General features: G+C 41.4%; 1 protein-coding gene across 2 annotated transcripts in view; it reads right to left on the reverse strand.

The window, feature by feature from the left end:
- Positions 1-1170: 1170 nt before the first annotated feature.
- Positions 1171-21080, reverse strand: part of LRRN1 (leucine rich repeat neuronal 1) — a 33070-nt gene continuing 13160 nt past the window's right edge. For both annotated transcript variants that reach the window (XM_090022494.1, XM_090022495.1), the window contains one exon: positions 1171-6153. In XM_090022494.1, the coding sequence (XP_089878620.1) occupies positions 3747-5897 (2151 nt within the window). In that variant the 5' untranslated portion in view covers positions 5898-6153 and the 3' untranslated portion in view covers positions 1171-3746. The remainder of the gene's footprint in view (positions 6154-21080) is intronic.

Genomic DNA, 21080 nt, shown 5'->3' on the forward strand with positions numbered 1-21080 from the left:
TTGACAAAGAAAGGGGTGTGGGAATCGCCAAATATACCCCCATCTCCCATGTCCCCTTTGTAGGGCTTAGCAGCCTGCTTGTTAATAAGGAGTCTGGCATGAGTCCCTCCAGCTCTCCATGTTTGTACCATTCCCTGCAGAAGTAGACCATGCCTTTTATAACTTCCCACCCCTAATCGGAGATCTGACCAGTAAGCTGCATGAGAACATATCTGCTCACTTCTTCCTGAATAGATCATATGAAAATATTTTAGTCAAAATGTTGGCTATCAACGAAACAAGAAAGTATAGGAAATGACAGATAAGATCATTTGAAGTTATAGGCTAAGAACCCAAGCCATCTAAATTGTTGGTTGTATAACTGTCTTCTCTGTAAACTGAGGTTCTTAATAACATATATATATATATATAAATGCTCTGAGCAGGAGTCGAGGACAGACTTTTAAAACTTTGTGCAATCATGTGTGAAATTATGCATCTTCCGGCAAATTTGCATGTGCACTTACCATATCTAGAGTGAATGGTTTGGCCTGTGTGTCAAATGCTCTGTGAATCTAATAGGATATTATGATTTAGGTGATGAAATTAAAAACGAATTTTGCTAACTCACGTAATGACACAACTTTTGACGCTTGCTGCTCTTTAGGGAGCAGGGCCGGTTCTACTGTTGTGCAGCCAAGTGAGAAAACTGCAAAAGTTTAGTTGTGTGTGAAATGTTCCTCCTTAGCACAAAGCAATAGTTTAATAAATGCTAACAGCATGGGAGGAAAGAAATTATAAGCTACTTTGTTTCATTTCTGAGGGAAAAAGTTTGTGTCTAAAATGAATAGAGGAAGCAAATGTATTTTGGAGGGAATTGGGTAAACATGTAACATGTATTTATCCCTCCAATAAACTACAAGCATAAAATTGTCTCTGCTGTGCTACAGGCCACCTGCTTAATAGCTTTTCTCCTGTCCTCTTATTTCCTTAAAGACCTTGCTCTAAAAAAGTAGCAAATAGCGCCAAAGATGGATTATGCCACCACTGCCCCATCATTTCATGAACACAGTTAAAGGAAACCTGCTTAAAAATATTCCACGGCTCATTACACTTGGACCAAAGTTAGCTTGTTTTTGCCATCAGGTTAGATAAGAAGTTTCAAGTAGAATACCACTGTCTTTTCAGGTTCTTTATTTTGAGTGCCATTATACAGATGTGCAGCGCTGCTGTAGGCTGAAAGAGATGATCAGAACAGGGCCTGCTCTGCAGTATCCATAACTTGCTCAGTGAATGATTTTGTAAAGGCTACTTAATGATGCCACACAAGTGGGAAGCCATAACTTTGCTGTCAGCCTCGTCCTTGCCATGCCCTTTACAATGAACATGCCCTGTTGATTTCTCTGCTGCAAAACCAACCCCAGCTTTAATTCATCACGTCTGCTATAATAGCAGGAGCCACTCTAGGTTAGCACAACATATAGGCAAGATGGTAGTTATTGCTTTGGAGCTGTTCAATAGTTAAAAACAGTGGACAATACCTTCCATGGACAACGAAAGGCAGACAAAATAGGAAATGACAAAATAAGAAATAGAAAATAATACTGCTGACTTTTTTGTTATCTCGGAGGAAAGCCCTTTAAAATCCCACATGCAAATAGCATATAGGTACACGTCTGAGCGATTTCATGTGAATGTAAAGGATGTTGTGCAATGATAAATGTTCTTGGTTACAACATGTAATTTGGCAAGTCAGAGATAATTTAAGTGTACAGATGAGGCAAGTCTTCCACCACTAAAATACAGATAAGCCTATGTTGAGACTTTTCAGATATTCAAAGGCAACTGACTGAAGATCTTTTTGTTTTGTTTTGGGACATCACAGGCAGTTTTGAGTTACTGGGGAGTAAAAAAAAAAAAAGCCACCAAAACACTTCAAACATAAAGACGATTTATTTTTGCTCACTAGTAACTCAAAAATAGTTACTTGATATGGAAACATGTTCCAAATTTGCACACGCCACGTGGTATTTGCAAAGTCGGCACTTTATTACACCGGGGTGAGGAGGAGAAGAGGAAATGTAGAAAATTACTTAGAGAATTCTGCACTTGCTCCTTTGGCATCTGGCATGACAATAACAGATGTTGCATCAGAAACCTATCCCTTTGGTGACCTCAACGCACTGTCCTTGTGTCAAGGACTTTGCTAGGAGCCAAAACAGATTGCTTCTGAAAACCCAGTTGTCAGCTGTTAATAAAATTTAACCACAGTGTTCTTTAATTTTGAACCACATTAATCTACCCTCTATTACTTTTAGTAATATAGTTTGAGCTCAGGTTATCTGAAAGTCTATACAAGACCAATATTGATTGTTGGACACATTTTACATCAGTTTATGATATGTAAAACTGATGCATTATTACTATGTGAGAAGACAGAAAAAAGTCCAGATAAAAATGGATCTTTTTAACGGTGAAATATGTGTATGGATTCCACCATTATAATTCAACTTGGTGATCTGAGAAACAGTTCTTTCTGTCAGAGTGGCAGCAAAATGCTTCAGGTGTATATTTTTTTTGCAAAAATCTACTTGGTCTACCCAGAGTTCTGATTCCTCATGTATCTCTTAGCTTTCAATACCAACTAAAAAGGGAAAACATTATGTTCAGTATAGTTTCTTGCCATGTACCTCATTATATCAGTTTTAATTTTGCATGTGAAACAGCAACAAAGTCTTAGACCACACTGTCTTTCTGATTACGTTCTCTTCAATATTTTGTTTTTAATATAGAAACCCAGCAAAAACACCCCAATTAAAAAGAGATACTTCTTTAGAAGAAAAAAAAATTGGAAATCTGTTGAGAACTGGCTTTATAGAAAATCCACACGTTTTATATAGCAGTTTGGATATATTTCAGGTCTAAATATGTTCACCAGCTGAACTAGTGACAACTAAAAATGATACGTTATTGTGACCGTTCTAAAAAAAAATCAGAACAAAACTGTAATTTATTATAGTTCTGCCTTCATTATACACCATGTGTTGGTGGATTAAGCACAACAAAACTCTAGTAATCTTTAAAATAGTCTACTAAATATAATAAAAAGAATAAGATAACAATTAACATTTAGTCTGTTACATTTAAAAAACTGGATGTACATTTTTCTATTGCCTGTTAGCTTTACCTAAGCCTTTTAAACTATTACAAAAAGAAAAAAAAAGGAAAGAAAAGTCATTGTTCAAAAACATTCAAATCAGTTGATACAACATTACAGTACAGTCAACTAACATCATTCAAGATCTAGTCTTTGTTTCTCAGTTAAAGAGTCTTTAGACCAGAGTGTTACAGAACTATTTCAATGCAGTTTCAAAACTTTATGTTAGCTTTTGCAGGATACTGTACTCTCTACTGATGGCTTCAGAAAAAATGGGGTCTTGCTACTTGTGACTCACAGGGAAACCCCAGCCTGTCATTAATTTTTTTCAGCACTGTAGTTAGAACAGTATTATTAACTTTAGCACAGAAACTAAATAAAAAGATAAAAAAAAATAATAAAAAAAAAATTGGAAGCTAGGTGAAGCCGCCATTTGTGTCAAACAATTGCGATACGCTATACTAAAAAATTCTGAAATATCCACCTGTCCTCGCCACTCTGCCACAAACTAGCAAAGTCAAAAATATAAAAGTCTTCAACTTTTCACTTTTGCAGAATAAGCAAAAAAGTCTTTGTGCTCCTTACTACCAGAAGCAAAATATCCTCTGAGTTACCACATGTAATAGCTTCTGGATGTGTCGACTTGAGTTGGCTTGGTTTCTGCAGAGCCATCTTTGTCTTTTTCACTGTCACCTTCCCAGAGATTAATAAGTGGAGGATATAGCTCGTTCAGTGGGATCGAAGATGTCTTTTGCATATATTTTTTCAATGAATGGTGGTAGTTTTTTCTCTTAAATCTTTTAGCAATATAAACAGAGATGGAGGCAAGGCTGATTACGGCAAACATTGATCCCATTACTGCTGCAAGGGCAGTGCTGGTTTCTTGGTCGGAAATGTCAAGCGCAAAAGCTGCATTTTTTGTCGTAACATTAACGCAAGACTTTTGTGTTTGCTGATGGATGTTTGACACAGTTAGGCACACTTCATAATCTGTGGATGGCTGCAAGTGAGTGAGGTTATATTCGTGCACATCAACTGGGACCCTAGCAGTATATGTAATGTGAGGGTTATCAATCTTCATAGTGGCTGATGACCATTTTAGATTAGAGGTCATGACATTAGAATTAACTTTCCAAGAAACTAAGATTGAATGAGATTCTGCTTGCTTGACATATATTTTCAGAACCTGAGTACCATCCAAAAGCGTTCCATTCACTCGTATAGTAGCTACTCTTGTATCGGCCCCTTCTACGTTCTGAGCCACACACGTATATCTCCCAGAGTCTTCAATCTGAATATTAGAGATTTCCAGGGTACCTTCACTACTTAACTTGTATTTGTCCGAGAGACTTTCAACTGTTATTTTATTTCCCAGTGGAGTTACCCAATAAATTTCCGGTTCTGGTTCTGCCATGGCCCGACAGTCTAAAAACACTGTCATGCCTATATCCAAATTCAAATGATTTGGAAAAGTCTCATGAGAAATCATTGGAAGACACTGTTCACTTGAATCTTGTATTAACACTTCTTTCACCTGTTGGCCTCTGTATTCGGGTGGCATAGCACAAAACATGGACAGGGGCTCCATGAAACGGATATTGGTTTTATTTGAGTTTATCCAGTGAATGACGCAGTCACACCTGAGTGGATTACTGTGGATACTGATCTCACGTAGGTTTGGAAGGGATTCCACTGTCTTTTGGTAGACTGCATTCAAGGCATTGTTGTTGAGCATCAGGCTTTCCAGTGCAGGAACATTACGAAATGCTAAACGATGGATGTAAGACAACTTTGGATTGTTGGTGGCTTCAAGCTTTGTGAGTTCAGGAAGGTTATCTAGTGCATATCTATCAACAGAAACTAGTTCTCCCATATTATTTATTCCAAGTTCCTTTAACCGGAGCATATTTTTAAAGTCACCTTCCTGTATTTTGTGAATCGGGTTTTTGTTAAGATCCAGGAATTTTAAATTTGGTACTTTCTCAAGTGCAAGCTGAGGAACTTTGACCAATTTATTATCATAAAAGGAAAGACTTTCAAGACTATCCAACCCAACTAATGCATTTCCAGGGATATCGGTGAGGTACATGCCTGCCAAAACTAGACTTCTTAAATTTGACAGTGGCTTGAAATTCATGTCTAGTATTCCAATCACTGGATTTTCACCAATCATCAGAATTTCCAAATTAGGAGTAGAATCAAACCAGCGACTATCAATAACCTTTAATTTGTTAGAATTAAGATGCAATCTTAAAAGATTCTTCAGGCCAGAAAATGCATTTGCAGAAATGCTGCTAATCTGGTTGTGATTTATATACAGTTCCTGAAGATTACACAGGTCCTGCAAGCAGTAGTCAGTCATCTCTGTTATCTGGTTTTCCTCCAGATGTAATGTAGTGAGTTGAGAGAGATTTGCGAGCCCCACATCTTTAATGCTAGTAAAATTATTCTGTGAAAAATCTAATTCTGTTAAATTGAAAAGCTGTTGGAGTTCATCTGTAGTCTTTGCAATGTTGTTGCTTTGCAAGAGAAGAACTTGAGTGTCACTGGAAAGATTGCTGGGGATTTTTGTTAAACGAAGGTCATTGCAATCAACTGTTGTAGCTTCTCTGTAGGTTGACTGTGGTGTAAACCATGGCCTGATTTCGCATACGCAAAGCTGCGGACATTCATTATTCTGTATGGAAGACTCCGTTAATGAATTCATCAGCAATTCTAGCACCAACTGGAAAACTGTTAAAACAAATCTAATCCTAGCCATGCTGGTTAGCTGGTAAGGTCAACTGCCAGCCCCTTAAGATAGAAATATAGTGAATATATAATTGGTTATCAAGCAGAAAATATAAAACTTAAACATCAGCTTGAAATGTTTGGACATCCAGAAGACAGATGTTTTTAAAAGTTTCCTGAAGACAGGAAATGATCGGAAGTCTCTTTACTGTTCCTCTTTGTTCCAGAAGCTTGCCCAAAGTTCGGCTGTGAGCTGATCAACCCAAAATCAGTATCTGGACAGGTGCCTGAAAAGCAGAGTAGGACAGATGTTATGTTCATTTCATATATATTTTCTACCTGCCTTTCGTTTTTTCAGCCTCTGGAAGGTAAAGGTACTTAAAAGAACAACCAAATTTTGCAAACCTGCTTAACGCAAAGTTATTCTGGTATGATAAACCAGATCTATTTTGGAAGCTCTTCTTTATATATCCCTCAATAATAAGAATTATTTTAATATTTCTAGTTAACTGACCATTAAAATATAAGTAGCTACAACACTGTTTAAGGACACTTTTCTGCAGAAGGTTTTTTGTGCTATACTTGTAAGTTGGTGTTTAAGCACTTAAATTCTTGCTTTTCTTAAAATGCTGAATATTCTGAAACTCTCTGAAATATGTTTGCAACTGGAAGTAGTTCTGAACTTGATCCTGATTAGACTGAAGAGTAATGATTGCAGTTGTGCTCCACCTTACTACTCGCTATATTATAGGAGTTTCCTTAGAAATTTTAGTCAAACACATGAAATCTTCCCAGGTTTGGACAACTGCAATTTTATATGAACCACTTCCATAAAACTGGGCACACCTACATGAAATGCTACGTCAAAAACTCTGACACCACAGCTAGGTCGCTGTAGCAACATGTTCTCTTGCTATATTGCATTGCTACAGCAACATAATGGCTAAAATAACTTTGCGCCACTGGCACGATGCAGTATTGGCTGTTACTGCGCCATCATTCAGTATTTCCAAAAGGAAGTACTAATTGACAGCACAGTAATAACGGGACTGTACATGGATGCGCCCACTGGATTTATATCCAATTTAGCTTTAGTGATAAACATTGGGCTGTAAATACTAGAGATAAAAAATTATCTAGGAATTCAAATCCAGAACAAATTTTGTTCAGTTATATATAAATTATCATCATAACTACATAGCTATAGAGGCTGTGTTATTGGGAGAACTTCTAATTTTGCATAAGAAATGAAAATAGCCCAGCAATGCAAGGTAATTGGGGTATACTCTTTGCCACTATATATTATACGTGGGTAGTAAGAGAACCGATATGCTACGGAGCTTACAGAGAACTGATATGCTTACTATTTTTAGCCCCCATCCTACCCAGAGAAATTTCTCTTTACTCTGGGATGTCAAAAATCTGAATTGTCAAAACAATGTATATTGGGCTGTCTTCAAAACCTGGATCTGATATTGTCTTTAACCAGGAACTATTCCCATTAGGGCTGTACATATACATTAGTTGGCTATCGGATCGGCACCAATAAAAGAAGAAATGATGTTATAGGTTATCGGCTTTTTTGGTCATTGTAGCCAATAGTTATGGCTCCATGCCCGGAGCACCCTGGCAAGCGCAGTCTGGTCCCCATGCTCCACCACTAGCCTGAGCCAGGGGCAGACTACAGGTTGTGGCGGGCAGTGGGAGGGGAGAGGTCATCGTGCAAGGGACATTCTGCTCTGTCAGGTACTGGGCACCTTTGCAAAAGCGCTTTCTCCCCAGCAGCCATGGGAGCTCAGCTACGTGAGGCCCCCCAGCACTGAGGCAGCAGTATGCTCTGTGGCACCCAATGCACCCAGAGCTGGTGTCCTCATGAGGATCCACCACACCCACCTGGGATGGCAACACAGGTTGCATGGAGAGCAAGGCTGTGGGTAAGAGCCACGGGCGAGCGAGTGATGTGCATGGGAATAAGGCAGTCCCCACCTTCCTCGTTGAGGGATGGAGCAGGCAGGAGGCACGTGTGTGTGTGTGTGTGTGTGTGTGTGTGTGTGTGTGTGTGTGTGTGTGTGTGTATATAAGTGCAAAACAAACAAACAAAGAGGTTTATGTATGTCAGTAGTTTAAAATGCCTGGCACTATTACTAAGCATCAGTTATTGGATTGGCATCAGCTGATATGGTTGGTTAATCAATTGGCTATCGGTATCAGCCTAGAAAAGCTTTCAGTGTACCCCTAATTCCTATTAATTACAGGTAGAGCTGTTGCAGGATAAGGCCACGTAAGTGATAAGTTACATTATACCACCTTCTCAGTTTAGCTGTTTGTCACTCTCTTGCTCATCTCTGCATTTGACTGTTCACAGCACTGATAAATTACAATGAAAAGCTTGCAACATTTAGGTATCAACATAGACAGGAGAGTGCGTGTCTGAATTAATCAAAATACAGTATCTGACAGTAGTGGGAAATTCCATTAAAGTGCTTTTTTGAGTCATTAAATGTTCATTCAAGAAAGATACCGAGCTCTTAACAGAAAATCACCTTTGTTGCCTTTGGTGGAGAGGGGAGAGAGAAATGGTTAGTGTCATATATGCAAACCTAGTGATATTTTCTCTTCTGTAAACAACACGCATGTTTTCTCTGTGTGCTTGTGTAATCCAGTTTCTGTATTCTTAGGCCGCCTCTACACATGCAGGCAAAGGGGTGATTGGATCCAATGCATGATCCGTGCAATTGTGGGATTGTGTATTAGATCCAGTTGCACCTGATAGATGGTGTAGAGGGAGCCTGGTCCTGGGCTTCCCCTGTATCAGTAAAAAACAGGCTCCCATGGCCGGGAGCCCTTTTTCCGGTCCAAGCTGTGGAGGCCACGTGCAGTTGGGACTGAGAACCCCGTCAGCTGTGGGACTTCCCAGCCTCTCTAACTGTTGGGTGCTGCTACAGCTTCCCAGCCACAGGGGTGCAGCTGGGAAACTGCACTGGCTGAAATCTTCCACGCCCAGGGGTGTGTTGTGCTCCCCAGCACCTGGGAGATAGCAGTAGCTGCAGTCTCTCAACTGAAGAGTGCCTACACATGCAAATTAAAGCTGGATAGAAACCAGCTATCAAGTTATTACACCTATTTAAGCAATACTTTTATAGCTGGTTGGACCTTTTTAATGCAGGATAGTTAATCTGCATGTGTAAATAGTCTAAATTTGTTGCACAATTAACAAGGTAACTGCACAACAGATATAAGATGTAGAGGGGGCCTTATGTACCACTGCTAGCCCTGTGATAGGAAGGATATTTTAATGGGTACTTGGATTCTACTGTAGACTCATACTCTACTAAAAGAGCTACATGGTTAACAAAATTAATTCTGTTCTCACCTTGGCTTACTCTGGCTACTCAGTTTAGAGGGACGTATAAAGGTAGCAGTGAAGCTACACAGGCATTTTTCATGGGTTCTAGTCAAGGTGGATATTTCCGCTATATCTAGGTTTGTTCTTCACTGAGCATGTTGCTATTGACAAGTCAGGTTGATCCATTCTCTTGGATAGTTAAGCTATGTGTATCAAATTCAATGCAAAGATACTAAAAGCAAACTATGGGACAAAACTGGATAAGAAAAGCATGATTTGGCCTCTGTAAGCTGACTGGGAGACCCATAGGTTTCTGTTGTGCAGATTTTGACGATATTCATCCGAACTGAGGACAGCTGGGGAAATCATATGTCTGAGTACGTGTGAAGGAGAAAACTCTTACTTAATTGCCTTTGTTTACCAAAGCAGATACAAGCCTACTATATCCAAAAAAAGGAAAAAAAAAGAGAAGGAAAATGTAACACTATAGGACTATACTTGTCATTATACAGATTGTAAATTCTTTGGAAATATCAATTTTATATTTAAAAAGTACATATAAAAATGGGCTTTAGCTGAACTACCAAAGTTCCTTATCCTCTCTTAAAAACACTAAAGAAACTCTTCTCCTTTTTTGGCTTATTCTACTAAAATTATGGAAATCTGCTGTGGTTCCTAACTGGTATCATGAGAGGTCCGTCTTCTAATTTCAGTAAACTTTAACCTCAGTTTTAATGGAAACTGATCATTTGGTCTTAATTACAGAGAGATTCCAATATGTTCCATTTGACTACTCGGGCATCTTTTTAGTGAAGACTTCTAAATTAAATGTTATTTTAAAGTCTAGTGTATTCCTATGAATAGTGCATACCACTGTTGAATAGGGGCCAGCCTCCCAAAGCTGTTTATTCCACTCTTTGAGCTTGTAAGTGGCTCTATAATTCACCATAGTCACCTTCATAGGAAAAAACCATACATCCATGCCACACGTTCTACCATTCCCTCTTTCAAAGCCCCTTCTGTAACTTCTATGATACAGCTAAGGGAGTAGCGGCCAAGATATTTACTGGCAAAAATAGTCATAGAAAGCCGGGGTGTCGATGCTGTTTTTGCTTGTTCAGTCAGGAAACAGAAACACTACCGAGTGTTTCTTTTAAGCTATTATAGTTAAGCTCAAATCACATACCTGATCCTGAGAGTACACCAAAAGACTCTTTCTTAAATACATATGAATAATGAATCAATACAATGAAATTGTTACCACCTCATGATGCCCAAAACCAGAAAGAGCTTAAATTTAATATTTACACCTACATATTCAGTTTGTTCTAAATTATTGGCTTAGCTCCACTCTGGTTACATGGACGACAAGTTTTATTGTTTGTTTGTTTTCAAATAAAACTGCACCAGACTGTTTACGTACACCTGGATTGTGGACGTATTGTGAATTTCTACCTTTTCTTTGTTTCAAACGTATCCTATCAGATGTGCATTACATTTATAATTCATTCTCTGTAAGACTGCATTTCTAGTTTTATGGAATGGAATCCGAGTTCCTGAACATTGTGGATATATAACTTAAGATGTTAATAGTGATACTTCCTCCCTCTTCTCTAGTTATTTTTAGTGCAGCTAGTTTTAATTTTCTTTGACTAAAAATGTTTTTCAAAAATGACTTGAGGGTTATTGCCTCCAATCTCCTCCAGCCCAAGGCAGCATGGATGACACTGCAAGTAAAAATCCACTGTAATCAAAAAACAAATTGATTGGTTTTGCAAGCCCCAGTCCATTTTAATGTTTGTGCTCACGTGAGTGACACCCTACAGACTAGCATGTAAAATAGTGTAGAAGGAAATGCTGGAGGTTTTGACAGTTTAAACTTCTATCACCTGGGCCAGGTCAATATTGCAAGAATCAGAGGGTTTTTTCCTTTGATTTTGTTCTTATAAATACCCAGTATCTCAGTACCTGGATGACACATGAATTAATTCTCAGTTGATCCCATTTCTTTAAAACACATTAAATTTTGAAGTAGGATATTTATAAGCATTAGTCCCAGGAGAAGGGGAAAATGAGGATGTTACAGAGAAACAAGATATGTCTTTTACTACCCACCTTGCAGATAGGTCTTTTACTATGATTTCTCCTCTCTACCTTTTCATTTTAATTCTTTAACTGAAACACACTCCCAATCTTCCAATTCTTCTGCCACTTTATAAATCGCAGGTGCTGGTATGCCGGATTTTCAAGGGGCACTGGAATATTTATCAATGCTGCCAAAATGAGGCAAGGGGCAACTGTATTATGGGAAATGGAGCAGTTTTGCCTATATACACTTGGGTCTCAAGGAGCCCACGGTAGCCAACAGGAAACAAACCCAGGAATGCAGAATGTGAAAACACACTAGTACGTTTAATATACACCATAAAGCATGTGGCCTATGGTTCATTTATAACCATGAAGTGTCTTAAACACCATCATTAATACTAGCGAAGTGAAGAGATGCCAATGGGAGGGTGCGGGGGGTGCACTGATGTTTTGTTTGGTTGCTTTTTGGAACACTTTTAGTTTTAAATCTCCTGTCAGTTAGGAAGAAGATGTGTGGTGACAGCATACAGAATAACTCATGGCCACTGTGCAAGTGAAACAGTACGCACACACTTAAGTAAACAAAGCAGTATATGGTAGAACAAGCATAAGGAAGAACAAGTTGGAATAATAAGAAAGAATAAAAACAATTTTCATAATTAATAGCAACTGCCAGCTAGCACGACAGAAGTAATAAAATGTTCTTTACTGTAATGGGGTGAAACATGAGCCTTTTCAATGAAAGGTGTCATTATTCTTGCGGTGGTACCAATTATAAATCGTTGAAGTATGGAAAAACATGCCCAGGCCAAAAAGATAGGAATATTTGCTGCTGAAGGACAGAATATTTCTGATAAGTACTGTAGAAATTGCTGCTGTATCCATTCATCTTGCAAAAATTCCCTCTACCATAGTCTGCATAAGTTTGGATTGGTAGCTACGTAAATGAAGCCTGCCTCAGACAAGTCTAAGTTGAGCCATGAGCCACAAGTCTTCACAGGATTGTCTGAATGTTGCCCTCTTGAGTGGCCTTCTTTCTGACCTCAGTTTGTGAGGCCCTTGCCTTGCCTTGTTGTAAAGCAGTTGATGCTGGAATAGTTGCAGTGGACTGACAGATGCTATCTCCATAAAGTCTGTTTGGAAGATTTTATGTTACATGAGAATGCTACATATGACCAACTATTCCAGGATGTTTGAGGGGAGGAATATCCATTAAGGCCCATCTACACATTACGCTTGAGGCATGTTAGACTAGGGACAGACATTAAAAAAGCCAAAGCCTCAATTGATTCAGTCTTTGCAGGTTACTCTAACCTGCCTAGGTTGAACTGATTTGCAACTGCACAGACATTCCCTCTTGACTGAGGAAATGCAGGCCCATGCCTGCAGTTGCTCAGGGCAGGAGCTGGGGGGGGTGGTGCTAGAGCCCCCCCTTGGCTGCAGGGAAGCTATACTGGGTGCAGGGAGGGGGACCATGGCCAGCCTGGGCAGTATTAGTTAAGTCTGATACTACATTCAACCAGGTTTTGGCTATTTTGAAACCAGTTTCTGATCAGTTGATGTATGTAATGTCTTTCCCTAGCCTTAATCACGTCTTGAATGGTTACCTGGCCACATGTTTATATTCCACAAAATGTGAAGCAACTTTGTAGCTGCTTCCTATCACACCATTAATTGTGTGGCCAGGGGTCCCAGTGGCTAGGAGCCCCATAAACTGATTGGAGCTGCTAGCTGTGGGGAGCCATGTGAACCTCCAAGCCATGAGACCTCTTAGCTGACACTGGCTCCCAGCTGTGGGAGCATGTCCCCCAGCTGGGAGCCCCATCAGCTGACAGGGGTCCCACCTGCAGGGACTTCCCCATGCACCCCTACAGCTGGGAGACGGCAGTTGATGCTGCTCATGTGAGTGTCCCAACTAGGCAGGTGCTCCATGCACCCTTGCAGCTGCAAGACTGCAACTGATGCAGTGTCCCAGCCACAGGGGTGCTCCATGCACCACGTGCAGCATGGTAGGAGATGCAATTGTGTGGATTGCATATCAGAATCCATGTACACCTGCATGTGTAAAGTAGAGATAAATTGGTCCAATATCAGATTAGCACTGATATAAAGAAAATTGACTGCATCAGAAGTCACCCTGTTATGGCTGATAAATGCCCTGTTCATATGCGCAGCCGCAGTGCAGCACATAGGTGGCAAGCAACACAGCTTGGCAGCTTGGAGAGCTGTGTACACCTGGTATGTCTGTTGTGGTGGATGGGGAGAGGGAAGGGAAGGGGCAGATCGAGGCCCCCATGGTGAGGGAGGAGTGGGGCTGTGGATGGAGCTGTGGCTTGTCTGATGGCTGGGGGGGTAGGGGGACAGCTCCTGCCTCTACATGCACCCAGGAGGGCACAAGGGGGGGCATGTGCCCCCCAGATCTGGAAAGGGTGGGGTGAGTTGGGGCCAGGGCAGTGCTGGGTTCTTCCTGGCAGGGGTTGGGCCAGGCTGCGCTCAGGGTGGGCAGCAGCGCTGAGAGTGGGGGTTGGTGGGGGCACTACAGCAAAGCTTGGGGTGGCTGCAGCTGCCCCCTATAGACCCCCTTCCAGCGCCACTGATGCCCGTCCTGAGTGTAGCCCAGCCCAGCCCTGCCAGGAAGAGCCAGGCACTTCTCCCGCCCCACCCCATGCAGATCTGGAGGGCACTTGACACCCCCCCCCAGACAAACCACAGTTCTGTCCCGTACCCTGCCCTGTGCTGCCCAGGCAGCACCTGCCCCAACCCCAACCCCTCTATCGCAGGGGCCCTTGATTTGCCCCCCATGCCCCTTCCACCACAACAGACTTACCAGCCAGATGCTGCTCTTCAAGCTGCTGAGTTGTGTATCAGAAAAGCAGATCAGTATCGGCCAATATGCCTCCTTAAAAATCAGCTATTGGTATTGGCCCCAAAAAACTTATCAGTGCACCCGCAGTGTAAACGAACATTTAGAGATGGAAACGAAGTAATGCCATTGTGTAAAGTCTTGGGAACACTGCATCTAGAATAGAATGCACAGTTCTAATCACACATGCTCAATTAAGATGAATGCAAACCAAAACAGATGGAGAGATGAGCTTGTAGGGAGGTCAGGGGAATTAAGAGCCAGTCAAATGATTGGGGTGTGTGTGAAAGAACTCAGCTTGTTTAGCAAGTTGAAGGCTGAAGACGGATATAATTACTTTCCATTAGGGTTGTAAATGCAAGGAATAGAAGAGAACTACTTAACTCAAAGAACAGTGGTGACACAAAAGCAATGAGATGAGATGTTCCCTATCACCCTTGTAAAATGAGGGGTGGGGGGGAAGGGACAAATGCACATAATTGGTTTTAAGGTAAAGCCCACATTTGAGACATGATATAATGTGGATAACAGTGATAGCAGGGGCCTGGATCTTTTCCAGTTCTCTGCTTATTAGGGCTGTGCGAAATTTCGCTGAGTGTTTTGTTTTGAAGCTGTTTCGATGCCTTTCAGGCAAATCAACACAAAACCAAAAGCACTGAAACAGCTTTGAAACCAAATGAGGGCACTCAAAATGTTTCAAAAGTTTCGAAGCAGCCCAGTCATGGGAGGCAGGGGAGAGCCAGAGTTGCTGTCCAAGTGGCTTCACAGCCCCAGGTAGCTCAGCCTGGCTGGGAGGGCTGCGCTCTGTGGGGCTGGCAGAGCTGGGTGGAGCGCAGCGCTGACTCTGCCAATCGGCTCCACCACTCCCATGGAGCTCAGCCCAGGCTCTGATCAGCCATGCTCTGCACTGGTCCCAGGCACCAAGGCAGCCTCCTCTCATCTGGGGCACAGATCCAGGGGCTCACACCCCTGGGAAGGCTGCTGGGCTGTGCTGGACTCCTCCCGGGAGCCCCCAGATCTGTGCACTGGATGAGAGGAGGCCCAGGCAGCAGCAGCAATCTTCTCCGGTGCTCGGTGCAAGCAGCGGCAGCCTCCTCATCTGGCATGCAGATCTGGGGGCCTGCAGCCCTGGGAGGAGTCTGGCACAGCCCTGCAGCCCTCCCCGGGGTGCAGGCCCCAGGGTCTGCGTGCCGGATGAGAGGAGGTTGCTGATGCAGGCAAGTGTCAGGACTTTTGCTTTGAAGAGTTTAAGGTGCAATTTTCCAGAAACCCCTGTACCCATCTACTTGAACCTTGGCAGGTTTCATGCCTTCTGAAGGGGCTACCATTTCTGCAATTCGCATCCAAATCAGGCAAGAAATGACAATGTTTTAGGTATTTTCATGATTCCCCATTATAGCCTATAGGCAAAATGTCAAAACAATGAAGTAGTTTGGGCTAAATGAAGCAGGACATTGCTTTGAAATGAAACAAAATGATGAAGCGAGACACTGTCCCTTCAGAACGGCGAAGTAGACGTCGAAATGAAACGATGGTGTTTTGCACAGCCTAGTGTTTGTTTGTTTCTATGCGATCTTAAACATCAGTTAAGAAGCCATGCGAATTACTTGGTATTATATGCTGGAGTGGTCAAGGACCTCTGAGAACGGCTCACTGTACCTAAAGGGATGAGGAGCATTTTGAATCATTCAACAGCAACTATTTGGGCCCATTGTGCAGTGGCATAAATACACCTGGACGGATGGGTCAACTGCCAATTTGGGGAGTGGGACAATAAAAAGTGGCTCCAGCTGCACAATCGCAGTTGCGATCACAAAGGCTAACGGGAGTTGCTGCTGCCTGTGCTCAGTTGGGTCCCTACACCGATGCCCTTATGGACTGTCAGTGCAATAAGAAAACAAGGCAGGTGAGTAAAGAAGGAAGAGCGGGTATCTTTAATACTTGGAAGGGAAAGCAGAGGCCCACCATGTTATAAAAGGTAAGACAGTTCAGTTCAGTAACGTAGCAGCATTGTCATCTTAAAATACGTGCCTCCTTAGAATCCAAAAGATTTGTTTCACATTTAGGCAACGCGTGTTTTGGGGAGGAAAAACAGAAGTCCCAGCAGCCCCTTCCTGCTGTACCTCCAGATCAATGACACACACATTTCCTAGTTTACATCTGCAGGCAATGGGCCAGATTCTCTTCCAGTTAAATGTTGACTGATGCGACTCCACTGGATTCCTTTGAGCTGTTCCTGATTTACACAGGACAGAAATCAGAATCCAAGCCTGCATATCTAAATTAGTTGCTGCCATTTTTGGAAAAAAAGTATGCATTATTAATGACTTGTTGCTAATTAGGACCTAGTCTTGAGAATACAAGTGACTGGGGAAACATCCAGGCAGTGATTTGCTTGTGCCGTTACTACGCTTATACGCAGAATTGCATGAAATGTGTGTTGCTTTAAAATTGTAATTGTACAGCCTACATTTTATAATTGCTATAATCTGTTTCACTCTGGGAAAAGAGATCTACCACCCAGGACTCTTGTATCACAAAAATCAAGGGAATCTGTGGAGACAAAAATTGGATCATGGTCTTCCATTGGAAATAACCAGGATGTTTACAGGGAGCCTATTAAAAGAGCACTTTTCTCATGTGTTGCATTTAAAATAGTTTTGTCTGCACAGAAAAATATCCAAAAATGTTACTGCGAAGCTCTCTCAGTTAATTACTGAAATATAAAAAGTCTTATTAAATATTTCAAATGGCACTGAAAAAAAAAAAAGATGTTTATAGATTCCACCTGTATATGTTTTAGAAAATGTCAAGCTGAAGAAGATGCCAGGGAGCCTTTGTTTTGTTAAAAGAGCATGCTGTAGCTCCAAAATCTGCATGGGAGCTTGCTAATAGAAGCACAGTAGTAAACAAAGGCTTAGAGTATGAAAATTGCAAAAAGCATTTTATAACCCTAAAAGAGTCCTAAGGTATGTTTTATTTTTTCACATTTTTGTTCCTCCATAGACAGCATTTCAGTTAAAATTATTTTTTAGTACATTTGTAGAGAAACCTTTAAATTGTTTAATTCCAAGCAAGTCAATTTGCTGTATTTCAGAAAATAACTGTAGCTTGTTCCGTTGGTTTTGTTTTGAAAATATTAGAGTCTATCTTCTCAGAATCAATGCAAAGATCAGTCCATTAATAATATGCATACTATAGTACCAGCGTATTTCAATCCAACAACCCTTCTAAAATTTATCAGTTACTGAGCCTTGTTTTTAGCCTATGCATTAGATACAGCAATTTTCATTAACACTTTGAAGTAAAGTCACAGTAGAGAGATTCTTCTCATTTATACATGAGTGCAATGTGGGTGCTGTGCAGAATGTAGCTACTGTATATTGATGAGCGACCAACTCAAGCATGGAATTGCAACACTGCCTCTCTGTTGACTTCCAGTTGAAAACCTCTAGCAAATTAGCCTTAACAAGCCATATTAGAAACCTCAAGAATAATAAGTGCTTTCAAACAGTGGGCTGTCAAATTACATGTGCTAATAGTCTAGTTATTCATTTTTAAAGGGAAGAAAACCTCTTAAAAACATTTAAAAGCTATGAAAATCTGCAAAGCAAAATATAACATAATACAATAGTGGCCAATTTATTGGGTAGCATTGTGCCTGTACACTAATTTTTACTGATGGTAGAAATGACAGGTAAGCACTTGGGGAAATGTGCTGTGCTTCTGCTGCTACCACTCAAATGTTAATGTTCTGTTAAGCAGAGGGACGCAATCCTTTGATGAAAAAAAGTCTGTAGCAACGTTCCTGTTTAACCAAGGATATGCTCATCAGAAGGTGAGCGAACTAAAATTGCTCGCAAGATTCTCTAAATAGGGTAGGTCTTCATATAACCAATGAAATATTTCACATTTGGTTTACAGTTAATTTGCTGGAACCTTTTTGGAGATGAGGTGTGGATTCTCCTACTCCAAGGAGCAAGGCTGACTCCACAGACTAACCTCAAACATTTCACCTGAGAAGAGATGAAAGTGATATTTTCAGTATTTTCTTCACTATGGTCTTCATTTTGAGGAGTGCCTCTAACTCCAATAGTACACGACACAACATTTCATGGCTTGACCCTCTGACCCACTCATCCATATGGGAATGTTTTCATATGGGCAGTAACCGCAGTATACTGCCAGCAACCCAGACATCTGCTGTTACTATTCACTACCCTGGGCAAATCTAACTCCAAATGCCACCTTTATTTATTGCACCTCAGTGGCTGTATACAGCCTATTTTGCTCCCATCACTATTGGTGACCAGGTCAGTCACTGCCAATAGGATAGCAGAGCACTTCCACTGCTCACAATGATTGTGATCTGTGCTCATCTTCCTTACATTTACAGCTCCATTGCTTGGCATTTAGGATGAACTTCTGTGAATAAATTCTTCTAGGATCAACATGGTGGAACCTTATGGTGTACTCCGATCTTGCACAACTACAAAAATGCTCGCGCTGGGTTTTGACCAGTTTTCCTCCTTCCTTCTGCTAACTCTGACCATCCTTGAGGATCTTCATTAAGGAAGTTCAGAAGCATGGCAATTAGAGCAATGTACCACAACGGATGGAAAGTAATACCATTTTTTTAACACAACATTTAGAACCTCTTGTATGGCTAGAATACCTTGGAAACTTCATCATTGTCTCGTCCTCCTTTTGCCTTTACTATTCTCATAACCATGAATACCAGACAATCTCTTTTCTGTACTTGGTCACATTTGGCATAATTGTGGACTTCAGAATGAGGCAAGGATAGTCAGCCTCACCTCGGTCTCTGGAAAATTCATGGAGCAGGTATTCAAGGAATCCATTTCTAAGCGCTTGGAGAAGGTAGTTGGGAGCAGTTGCATTGGATTCACTGACCAACTCCACTGTCTTCTATGATGAGATGCCTCTATGGATGTGGGAAAAGTAGTGGATGTGATGTACCTTGATTTTGGCAAGGTTTTTGGTATGGTCTACCACAATCTTCTTGAAAGAAAGCTAAGGAAGTAAGAGTTGGATGAATGGACTGTACAATGAATAGAAAACTGGCTGAATCATCAGGCTCAAAGGGTAATAATCAAATAGATTGATGTCTAGTTTGCAGCTGGTATCAAGTGGTGTGCCCCAGGGGTTGGTTTTGTTCAGTCTCTTTATCAATGGCTTGGAAGATGGGACAGAGTACACCCTCAACAAGTGTGCAGATGACAAGCAGCAGATAGATACAGAACCAAGTACAGGAGGGTAGGGCTAGGATTCAGAGGGACCTCAACAAATTGGAAGACTGGACCAAAAAAAATTTCATGAGGTTCAGAAAGGACAAGTGCGAAGTCCTCCACTTAGGACAGAACAGCCCCATGCACCAGTACAGGGACTGACTGGCTAAGCAGCAGCTCTGCAGAAAAGGATCTGGGGGTTACAGTGGAGAAAAAGCTGAGTATGACCCAACAGTGTGCCCTTGTTGTGAAAAAACCTAATGGCCTACTGGGCTGCATCAGTAGGAGCACTGCCAGCAGACTGAGGAAAGCAATTCCTTCCCTCTGCTCAGCACTGGTGAGGCCACAACTGGAGTAGTGTGTCCAGTTTTGGGCCCCTCACGACAGAAAGGATGTGGACAGATTGGAGAGAGTCCAGTAGAGGGCAATGAAAATGGTGAGGAAGCTGCGGCTCACGACTTATCCAGATCAAGTAAGCCCAGCTCCCTCAGTGTCTCAAGTTGCAGCAAAGGAAGTTTAGGTTGGCTATTAGGAGAAATGTTCTCATTCGAAGGGTAGCAAAGCACAGGAACAGGTTACCCAGAGAGGTTGTCGAATCTCTATTCCTGGAGTTTAAGAGCTGGCTACAAAAAGCCTTGGCTGGGATAATTTAATTGGGATGGCCCTGCTTTGAGCAAGGTATTGGACTAGATGCGACCTCCTGAGGTCCCTTCCAACTCTAATTTTATATGATTCTATAGTTATCTGCAGAGACCTACTGCTCTGAGTATTTTTTTATTGCAGCATATAGTGCCGTTGCTTATTCTCATGGTCTGGCTATTACGGAGGATGCATTTTTGTTCATTGTGCACTAGTATCTGCAAAGTCCCAACCAGCAAATCTGCTTTAGATGACTGACTGTCTGATTCATCCTGGTTTGCCAATACCTGACTTCAAAACTGAATTTTTTGCTCACTCGTTTTTCCATTTTCTTTGCTGATAAGATTAGTTGACAATTAAGCAGAGAGGTGGTTGACAGTGGTAAGGCACTAAAGTGGAAAGCTGATAATCTGTTTATACTCTAGCTCTTCCACAGGCTTCCCATATCTCAGTTTGCCATCCACTAAATAAATGTAAGTAATCCTTCCTCTCATTCTTTATCCATCTGACCCAGCTGAGGTGAAACAAAGGAGGTACCTGTCAAGTTCACAGTGACTGGTGTAGCGGTTTGCTCATTACAGAATCAGGGACCTGGATTTAACTCACTGGGACAAAGGCTACACCTCAATGAGTCTACAGCTCCAATGTGGCAGAGGTCCCAAAGCCATTCAAGGCATAATTTGGTCCTGTGCTAGCAAACCGTATTTGGATTTGTATAAAAACTGTAACTGTCTCTCTGCTTTTGTAAACAGTATCCAAATATTACATTCATGTGAATGATCACCTAGAAATGAGCATGTTGAGAATGATATGAAACACAACTTGTTGCAGTTGTGCTCTCTGCCTATCTCCCCCTCCCTGCCTCCAGCAAAAAAAAAAGCAATTTCATTCAACTCAGTTGGGACAGGTAGTTCCTAGCAATAAAGGAAAGAAAACGGGTTATACCCAATTTCCTCAGGAAGACTTTTCTCGACTTTTCTTTCCCATACTGTTTGCTCTCCCTCATTACTACTCAGGGCCATGGTTCAG

This window comes from Crocodylus siamensis, chromosome 11 (genome assembly GCF_052110815.1).
Source record: "Crocodylus siamensis isolate JL-2025a chromosome 11, ASM5211081v1, whole genome shotgun sequence".
Classification (NCBI taxonomy): domain Eukaryota; kingdom Metazoa; phylum Chordata; order Crocodylia; family Crocodylidae; genus Crocodylus; species Crocodylus siamensis.